Here is an 11,075-nt window from a genome sequence, read left to right as displayed (position 1 = left end):
ATGTTAGGGTTAAGGGTTTGGTTAATGTTAGGGTTAATGTTAGAGTTAATGTTAGGGTTAATGTTAGGGTTAATGGTTTGGTTAATGTTAGGGTTAATGTTAGAGTTAATGTTAGGGTTAAGGTTAGGGTTAAGGGTTTGGTTAATGTTAGGGTTAATGTTAGGGTTAATGTTAGGGTTAAGGTTAGGGTTAAGGGTTTGGTTAATGTTAGGGTTAATGTTAGAGTTAATGTTAGGGTTAATGTTAGGGTTAATGTTAGGGTTAAGGGTTTGGTTAAGGTAAAGCCAGTTTTAGATTTTGGCTAGTAAGGCTGTGAATAGGATGCTGGTCAGAGAAATCAGCTTAGTCATTTGTGAATGTACAGATATAAATCTATTGTATTAAGCTGCTGTACACTGTGGCTCAACTAGAATTTGTCAACTTAAAATGTTATGAACTGTTGTGTGATTTCAATGTACCTGACAACCAATGAAGTTCCTCTGGGAGAAATCTAGTTATTCTAAGTTATGAGTAGGGCCCGATACATGGAATATATAGCTTCTCAGAAGTAACTCAATCCTCTAGAAATGATTTTAAAAAACAAAAATACTTTATCTGTTGCATTGATTGACAGACATGTAAGATACTGTGACAAAGCTACCCAGAGTTACTGTCTGCCTGAAGAGTGATGAGAAGTTCACAGAACTGACTCAATAGAAGTTCAGAAAACCACAGCCTTGTTGAAGTCACGCACACACACACTCCAGTAGATTCAAACAGAACTGCTGAATTCTCTCGTTCACACACATGAATAAGGGAAGTTAAGCTAAGCACAATACCACACTTTTTCCTAGCCTTACAGGATCCTAGAGAGACAGTAACTCTCTCTAGCTATCGCTCTAGATAAGTCTCTCCCTGTATCTTCCTCGCTGTCTCTCACTTTTCAACAATGACATGAAATGACCCTAATCTCCTTTATGAGTTGGATGCCATCATCACCAAGGCTTTCCCACTGTCCACAGACGTCAATTCAACGTCTAGTTTTGATTTACATTTGTTTGAGTTGTCAACTGTCAATTCAACGCGAAATCAACAAATGTCACCATTTCATTGGATTTAGGTTAAAAGTTGGGTGGGAAAAAAGATGAAATGTGCTTATGTTGACTTCTTGCAAATCCTATCAGTTTTTCAGGTTGATTCAACGACATCACATGGATTTCTTTCCGGTTTAAATGACGTGGAAACAACGTTTATTCAAACATTTTCTGCCTAGTAGGTTACCTCCATCTTTTGCCAGTTTATTACACTACTACATGGACTCACTAGTACACAGAATTTCACATCGACTTCCTTCCTCCTCACCATCCAGCAGTAAAATATGCAGACGTCTCAGTTCCTGTTTGAAACAAGCTGCTTTACCGAGAAAGGAGATGTGATGTGAGACGTTTGTGACCTGTCTTGGTTCAATCCTCTGTACCTGAAGCATGGGGCAGCTACTGCTGCAAGGATTGCTGTGGGCTGTGATTTTCCTGGGCTCATCTGTCCCTAATATCGAGTCCTCAGAGTACAACCCATTTCCTGGCATCACCGATAAGAAGTTCATCGACGACTGCGTGAGGATACACAACGCCAACCGATCCTCTGTGAATCCACCGGCCAGAAATATGCTCTACATGGTAAGCAGTGAGACAAAGAGACGGGGTGGCAGGGTAGCCTACTGGTTAGAGCGTTGGACTAGTAACCGGAACTGACAAGGTACAAATCTGTCGCTCTGCCCCTGAACAGGCAGTTAACCCACTGTTCCAAGGCCGTCATTGAAAATAAGAATTTGTTCTTAACTGACTTGCCTAGTTAAATAAAGGTTTAAAAAATGAGAGCATGCAACACTGTATTCCCAAGTCAAAACTCAGTAATACCATAATATAGCTAATACTGCTTCCATGTAAATGATTCAGAATTGGATTTGCTTTTGCAGTTGGAAAAGTGACAATTACGAATATGCAATACGTGAATAGTGCTTAAACGCTTCCTAAAGCAACAACAATGCATATAAACATTGCCTTGTGAGTAAGCTATAGTTGAATAAGACAGGGCTCTACACTGTCCTTTTTTACAAGAACGTGTAACGCCTAAGTTGAAAACTGTAGGCACACAAAGAAATGTAGGAGCACAATGAAACATTTGAGGTAAAGTAATAAAGCTAGAATCCTACATTTTCCAGGTCGAAGACAAAATATGTAGCCGCATAGGCAAGTAAAATGGTCGCACTGTAGAGCCCTGTAAAACAATGTTAGAATGAAAGGAGGACAAGCCAATCAGATCCATAGAGGCGAGTAATCTGTTTCATATCACAGATACTGTCATTTTTTTAGACACTCACTAATTTGGTTGCTTTTTTTCCTTCAAGACGTGGGATGAGGGCTTGGCCATCACTGCAAGGGCCTGGGCAAGACACTGTGATTTCCAGCACAACATCTACCTGAAAGAGGTCAGACGGGTCCACCCTGTCTTCTCCTCCGTGGGAGAGAACATCTGGGCAGGATACCCGCCCTCCACGTTCTCCGTCATGCGGGCCATGGATATATGGGTCAAAGAAGTGAACGATTACTCATACCAAAGCAATGCGTGTAGACCAGGGAAAATGTGTGGCCACTACACACAGGTACGTGTCCTCTACTGAATAAAACAGCATCACTGCATCACTGCTAAAAACCATCAAAACGACAAAATGCAGTTTTAGCGTTGGGCCAATAACCAAAAGATTGCTAGTTCAAATCCCCGAGCCAACTAGGTGAAACATTTACTGATCTGTCCTTGAGCACGGCACTTAACCCTAATTGCACCAGGGGCACCGTCAATAACAGCTGATCCCTGGCCTTGACCACACTCTCCGAAGCTGTCTCAGGGAGCATGGGATATGCAAAAAACACCTGTTTCACACCACACAGGTTGCACACTTGTACATGTGTGAAACAGAACAAATATAAGCACCCACTATTTGACCTATTGTAAAAACATTGCTATAAAAGGGGAAACTCAATATTTCATCATCTTTGCCGACTGTATGCTTGCTTGCATTCCCAGGTTGTTTGGGCGACGAGCTACAAGGTTGGTTGCGCCGTCCAAATATGCCCAAATGGCGTCGACAGGACTTCGTTTTCTGATAAAGAGGGAGCCATATTTGTTTGTAACTATGCCGAAGCGTAAGTCAGACTGAATCACATATTACATTCACAAAGTCAGACTGAATACACATAGTACATTCACAAAGCATAAGGCAGACTGAATACACATATTACATTCACAAAGGCAGACTGAATACACATATTACATTCACAAAGGCAGACTGAATACACATATTACATTCACAAAGGCAGACTGAATACACATATTACATTCACAAAGCATAAGGCAGACTGAATACACATATTACATTCACAAAGGCAGACTGAATACACATATTACATTCACAAAGCGTAAGGCAGACTGAATACACATATTACATTCACAAAGGCAGACTGAATACACATAGTACATTCACAAAGCATAAGGCAGACTGAATACACACATTACATTCACAAAGCATAAGGCAGACTGAATACACATATTACATTCACAAAGCGTAAGGCAGACTGAATACACATATTACATTCACAAAGGCAGACTGAATACACATATTACATTCACAAAGCGTAAGGCAGACTGAATACACATATTACATTCACAAAGGCAGACTGAATACACATAGTACATTCACAAAGGCAGACTGAATACACATATTACATTCACAAAGCGTAAGGCAGACTGAATACACATATTACATTCACAAAGGCAGACTGAATACACATAGTACATTCACAAAGGCAGACTGAATACACATATTAGATTTACAAAGCATAAGGCAGACTGAATACACATATTACATTCACAAAGCGTAAGGCAGACTGAATACACATATTACATTCACAAAGCGTAAGGCAGACTGAATACACATATTACATTCACAAAGCATAAGGCAGACTGAATACACATATTACATTCACAAAGGCAGACTGAATACACATATTACATTCACAAAGGCAGACTGAATACACATATTACATTCACAAAGGCAGACTGAATACACATATTACATTCACAAAGGCAGACTGAATACACATATTACATTCACAAAGCGTAAGGCAGACTGAATACACATATTACATTCACAAAGCATAAGGCAGACTGAATACACATATTACATTCACAAAGCGTAAGGCAGACTGAATACACATATTACATTCACAAAGCGTAAGGCAGACTGAATACACATATTACATTCACAAAGGCAGACTGAATACACATATTACATTCACAAAGCGTAAGGCAGACTGAATACACATATTACATTCACAAAGCGTAAGGCAGACTGAATACACATATTACATTCACAAAGCATAAGGCAGACTGAATACACATATTACATTCACAAAGCATAAGGCAGACTGAATACACATATTACATTCACAAAGGCAGACTGAATACACATATTACATTCACAAAGCATAAGGCAGACTGAATACACATATTACATTCACAAAGTCAGACTGAATACACATATTACATTCACAAAGGCAGACTGAATACACATAGTACATTCACAAAGCATAAGGCAGACTGAATACACATATTACATTCACAAAGCATAAGGCAGACTGAATACACATATTACATTCACAAAGTCAGACTGAATACACATATTACATTCACAGAGCATAAGGCAGACTGAATACACATATTACATTCACAAAGCATAAGGCAGACTGAATACACATATTACATTCACAAAGGCAGACTGAATACACATAGTACATTCACAAAGGCAGACTGAATACACATATTACATTCACAAAGCGTAAGGCAGACTGAATACACATATTACATTCACAAAGCGTAAGGCAGACTGAATACACATATTACATTCACAAAGCGTAAGGCAGACTGAATACACATATTACATTCACAAAGGCAGACTGAATACACATATTACATTCACAAAGCGTAAGGCAGACTGAATACACATATTACATTCACAAAGGCAGACTGAATACACATATTACATTCACAAAGGCAGACTGAATACACATTACATTCACAAAGGCAGACTGAATACACATATTACATTCACAAAGCATAAGGCAGACTGAATACACATATTACATTCACAAAGTCAGACTGAATACACATATTACATTCACAAAGGCAGACTGAATACACATATTACATTCACAAAGGCAGACTGAATACACATATTACATTCACAAAGCGTAAGGCAGACTGAATACACATATTACATTCACAAAGCGTAAGGCAGACTGAATACACATATTACATTCACAAAGCGTAAGGCAGACTGAATACACATATTACATTCACAAAGCGTAAGGCAGACTGAATACACATATTACATTCACAAAGGCAGACTGAATACACATATTACATTCACAAAGGCAGACTGAATACACATATTACATTCACAAAGGCAGACTGAATACACATATTACATTCACAAAGCGTAAGGCAGACTGAATACACATATTACATTCACAAAGCATAAGGCAGACTGAATACACATATTACATTCACAAAGCGTAAGGCAGACTGAATACACATATTACATTCACAAAGGCAGACTGAATACACATATTACATTCACAAAGGCAGACTGAATACACATATTACATTCACAAAGGCAGACTGAATACACATATTACATTCACAAAGCATAAGGCAGACTGAATACACATATTACATTCACAAAGTCAGACTGAATACACATATTACATTCACAGAGCATAAGGCAGACTGAATACACATATTACATTCACAAAGCGTAAGGCAGACTGAATACACATATTACATTCACAAAGGCAGACTGAATACACATAGTACATTCACAAAGCGTAAGGCAGACTGAATACACATATTACATTCACAAAGCATAAGGCAGACTGAATACACATATTACATTCACAAAGCGTAAGGCAGACTGAATACACATATTACATTCACAAAGTCAGACTGAATACACATATTACATTCACAAAGCATAAGGCAGACTGAATACACATATTACATTCACAAAGCGTAAGGCAGACTGAATACACATATTACATTCACAAAGTCAGACTGAATCACATATTACATTCACAAAGCGTAAGACAGACTGAATACACATATTACATTCACAAAGCGTAAGACAGACTGAATACACATATTACATTCACAAAGCGTAAGGCAGACTGAATACACATATTACATTCACAAAGCGTAAGGCAGACTGAATACACATATTACATTCACAAAGGCAGACTGAATACACATAGTACATTCACAAAGGCAGACTGAATACACATATTACATTCACAAAGGCAGACTGAATACACATATTACATTCACAAAGGCAGACTGAATACACATATTACATTCACAAAGCGTAAGGCAGACTGAATACACATATTACATTCACAAAGCATAAGGCAGACTGAATACACATATTACATTCACAAAGCATAAGGCAGACTGAATACACATATTACATTCACAAAGGCAGACTGAATACACATATTACATTCACAAAGCGTAAGGCAGACTGAATACACATATTACATTCACAAAGGCAGACTGAATACACATATTACATTCACAAAGCATAAGGCAGACTGAATACACATATTACATTCACAAAGCGTAAGGCAGACTGAATCACATATTACATTCACAAAGCATAAGGCAGACTGAATACACATATTACATTCACAAAGGCAGACTGAATACACATAGTACATTCACAAAGCGTAAGGCAGACTGAATACACATATTACATTCACAAAGTCAGACTGAATCACATATTACATTCACAAAGCGTAAGGCAGACTGAATACACATATTACATTCACAAAGGCAGACTGAATACACATATTACATTCACAAAGCGTAAGGCAGACTGAATACACATATTACATTCACAAAGCATAAGGCAGACTGAATACACATATTACATTCACAAAGTCAGACTGAATACACATATTACATTCACAAAGGCAGACTGAATACACATATTACATTCACAAAGGCAGACTGAATACACATATTACATTCACAAAGCGTAAGGCAGACTGAATACACATATACCAAATGAAATCAAATTGTATTGGTCACATACACATATTTAAAGATGTTATTGCAGGTGTAAAGAAATGCGTGTGTTCCTAGCTCCAACAGTGCAGTAATATCTAACAATTCATGTACACTGAAAGGAAAATTCCACCCCAAAACTATTTTGGTATTTGTTTCATTAGTCCATTGTGTATATAGTCCCAAAAAGTGTTACATGTCAGCAATTTCAAGATAGTCAGAAGTTTACATACACCTTAGCCAAATACATTTAAATCTAGTTTTTCACAATTCCTGACTTTTAATCCTAGTAAAAATACCCTGTCTTAGGTCAGTTAGGATCACCACTTTATTTTAAGAATTTGAAATGTCAGAATAATAGTAGAGATAATTATTTATTTCAGCTTTTATTTATTTCATCACATTCCCAGTGGGTCAGAAGTTGACATACACTCAATTAGTATTTGGTAGCATTGCCTTTAAATTGATTAACTTGGGTCAAACGTTTCGGATAGCCTCCCACAAGCTTCCCACAATAAGTTCGGTGAATTTTGGCCCATTCCTCCTGACAGAGCTGGTGTAACTGAGGCAGGTTTGTAGGCCTCCTTGCTCGCACACGCTTTTTCAGTTCTGCCCACACATTTCCTCTGGGAATGAGGTCAGGGCTTTGTGATGGCCACTCCCAATACCTTGACATTGTTGTCCTTAAGCCATTTTGCCACAACTTTGGAAGTATGCTTGGGGTCATTGTCCATTTGGAAGACCCATTTGCGACCAAGCTTTAACTTCCTGTCTGATGTCGCTTCAATATATTCACATAATTTTCTTACCTCATGATGCCATGTATTTTGTGAAGTGCACCAGTCCCTCCTGCAGCAAAGCACCACCAAAACATGCTGCTGCCACCCCCGTGCTTCACGGTTGGGATGGTGTTTTTCGGCTTGCAAGCCTCCCCCCTTTTCCTCCAAACACAACGATGGTCATTATGGCCAAACAGCTCTATTTTTGTTCCATCAGACCAGAGGACATTTCTCCAAAAAGTACGAGTTTTGTCCCCATGTGCAGTTGCAAACCATAGTCTGGCATTTTCATGGCGGTTTTGGAGCAGTGGCTTCTTCCCTGCTGAGCGGCCATTGAGGTTATGTCGACATAGGACTCGTTTTACTGTGGATATAGATACTTTTGTACCTATTCACTCCAGCATCTTCACAAGGTCCTTTGCTTTTGTTCTGAGATTGATTTGCACTTTTCGCACCAAAGTATGCTCGTCTCTAGGAGACAGAACGCATCCCCTTCCTGAACGGTATGGCGGCTGTGTGGTCCCATGGTGTTTATACTTGCGTACTATTGTTTGTACAGATGAACGTGGTACCTTCAGGCATTTGGAAATTTCTCCCAAGGATTAACCAAACTTGTGGAGGTCTACAATTTTTTTCTGAGGTCTTGGCTGATTTCTTTTGATTTTCCCATGATGTCAAGCAAACAGGCACTGAGTTTGAAGGTAGGCCTTGAAACACATCCACAGGTACACCTACAATTGACTCAAATTATGTCAATTAGCCTATCAGAAGCTTTTAAAGCCATGACATAATTTTATGTAATTTTCCAAGCTGTTTAAAGGCACAGTCAACTTATTGTATGTAAACGTCTGACCCACTGGAATTGTGATACAGTGAATTATAAGTGAAATAATCTGTCTGTAAACAATTTTTGGAAAAATCACTTGTGTCATGCACAAAGTAGATGTCCTAGCCGACTTGCCAAAACTATAGTTTGTTAACAAGAAATTTGTGGAGTTGTTGAAAAACAAGTTAATGACTCCAACCTAAGTGTATTTAAACATTTGACATCAACTGTATATAACTTTTAAAATACAGAAATGCAGCCGGTATGATGCATTTTGCATCATAAGATTCTGCGTTGTGCATCATATGATGCAAAATGAATAATTTCTGGAACACCTGGGGATTTTTTGAAAGGTTATTGGACTTATGCAACCTTGCACACATTGTACTTTCCCTTCGGCAAAATGTTTTTATCTAAGATGCTCTGATTTTAGAAATATGGAAACATTTGAGATAAATTAAAAGGATGTGCATTGCTTTCTCCAGGGGAAACGTGGTTGAGATGTTACCATACCAGAACGGGTTGGAAGAATGCAGCTCTTGTGAGGGTGCAAACAATCAATGCAAGGCCAAGCTCTGCCGTGAGTCTGTCAGCTACCATTTCCCACACCCAATAAAATAACAAGATGCAGGACAACCCTGTGGTCTGAATCTTCAACATATTCCTCCACAACACCCCCAATACTCTTTCCCTTGTACATGCTACACCTTCAACACCCAATACCATGTTCTATTCGTGACATAATAAAGCTGCCTTGTCTTCTCTCTTTACAGACGATCCAAAACGAGATGAACAGAAAAGTATGTTTTGAATACACAATCCTTCATTTAAATGAACTTCCTAAACCACAATGGCAGAATGTGTTCTTTGTGACCAACATTAGCCTTTACTTTTCTCACCTGTGTACAGGTTACAGATGGACCCCCGACTGGGACCCCACCCTGGCCACCTGTGGCCCCTGCTGCATGGCCATATTGGCCATCCGACCCCTGGCCCTTCTCCTCACCTTTGTAGCCGCATTTGGAGTACACAGACTGTACCCAAGCATATTTTTTTACGAATAGCTGAGAGGTTTAGATTAATTGACCTGCACTGTTCTCATTGTTGTCATGGCTTTCTCAATGTGGTCCTGTCTTTTTAAAATTCCTGCAGAGCCTCAAACCAAACTCCCATTGTGGTACAATAAAGTGAACTACAACTAAAATGTATATGCTGCTTTTGCTGCTTCCATTAATGTGTTAAAGGGAAAGTTTACCCCAAAACGTAACCAAAAGTTGATTTACTGACCTCAAGGAGTTATGCAGCAGTCTTTAATACAAACTCTAAAGTAAACAATGCCTAAAATAAGAGCAGGAAAAATAGTTCTCAAATAGCTCACATAAATTTCACAATCTGTGTTTCTGTTAAATTACATTTTTGAAAATAACTGTTTCTCCCCCCAAAATCATGTTTGCTTAACAATGAGCAATTGTTGGCAAAAGCACAAACAAGTCTGGGACCAGGCTCACCAACCACTGACAGCAGAACTCATAACGCAAGAGCTTATGAAGGTTGAAGAGCGGTGTCTAAAATCATCTCATTTGGCCTAACAGGAATATCAATTCTACAAATACAGAATAAGAGATTATCATATACTTGTTTTATTGAGTCTTTAGAAGTAGCAACACCAAATTACAAAGAATGCAGCCCAACACACAGTTCTCCTAAACATCACAATGCTATGTCACTGTTCAGCAGTCCTCTAGGCCCATTTCTGCAACACTTGACGTCTGTAGCAGCACACGACAACAATGTTCATTTAATCATGAACTAAAACTTTCAGTGCCTTTTCTCAAAGCCTGCAGGTATATAGCTTAATACCTTGTTAATCATTTATAATAAGGACTATAAAAAAAAGCTTTAAAAGCTTTTAATAGTATGCATGTTTTTTTTAATGAGTATATTAACAGACTAAGTCAGCATCATTATGAAACATTACTAGCCTTCCAATGCATTATACTTGCAGTCTTCATAAAGTAGAGTGCTTACTGTAAATATTAACATGGACAGGTGTTGGTGGAAAGCAGTACAAGTTGTTCTGAGGATTAGGACAAGAGGAGGAATCTGTGGCGTCGGGGATAAACCAGGTGAACCACATTCTGTGCACGTCTTACAAACAGTTGCTAAACAATATTGAAGAACGGGCCTCGGTCACAGGCTAACTAGGTAACACTGAGGCATTGGGTGTCACATATAGGGAGACACCTTTACTGTATACTGTCTCCTCTGAGGACAGAGGCATTCCATATTAATTTCATCAAAACTATGAGGAAGAT

General features: G+C 38.6%; 1 protein-coding gene across 1 annotated transcript; it reads left to right on the top strand.

The window, feature by feature from the left end:
* The first annotated feature begins 1,440 nt into the window (after positions 1–1,440).
* On the top strand, positions 1,441–9,838 carry LOC139404554 (GLIPR1-like protein 1). Its single transcript, XM_071147254.1, has 6 exons — positions 1,441–1,655; positions 2,387–2,641; positions 3,064–3,182; positions 9,246–9,340; positions 9,534–9,560; positions 9,670–9,838. Exons 1-6 carry the CDS (start codon positions 1,464–1,466, stop codon positions 9,822–9,824), a joined length of 843 nt encoding a protein of 280 aa, XP_071003355.1. The 5' UTR covers positions 1,441–1,463; the 3' UTR covers positions 9,825–9,838.
* Positions 9,839–11,075: the final 1,237 nt, after the last annotated feature.

Source organism: Oncorhynchus clarkii, unplaced genomic scaffold (assembly GCF_045791955.1).
Source record: "Oncorhynchus clarkii lewisi isolate Uvic-CL-2024 unplaced genomic scaffold, UVic_Ocla_1.0 unplaced_contig_1658_pilon_pilon, whole genome shotgun sequence".
Classification (NCBI taxonomy): domain Eukaryota; kingdom Metazoa; phylum Chordata; class Actinopteri; order Salmoniformes; family Salmonidae; genus Oncorhynchus; species Oncorhynchus clarkii.
The sequence above is the reverse complement of the archived record's forward strand: the minus strand, read 5'-3'. Positions and strand labels throughout refer to the sequence as shown.

Coding starts and splice junctions, on each gene's coding strand:
- LOC139404554 (XM_071147254.1), top strand. CDS start 1,464: ATGGGGCAGCTACTGCTGCAAGGATTGCTGTGGGCTGTGATTTTCCTG. Junction 9,341..9,533: donor ATGCAAGGCCAAGCTCTGCC/GTGAGTCTGTCA, acceptor CTCTCTTTACAG/ACGATCCAAAACGAGATGAA. Junction 9,561..9,669: donor AAAACGAGATGAACAGAAAA/GTATGTTTTGAA, acceptor ACCTGTGTACAG/GTTACAGATGGACCCCCGAC.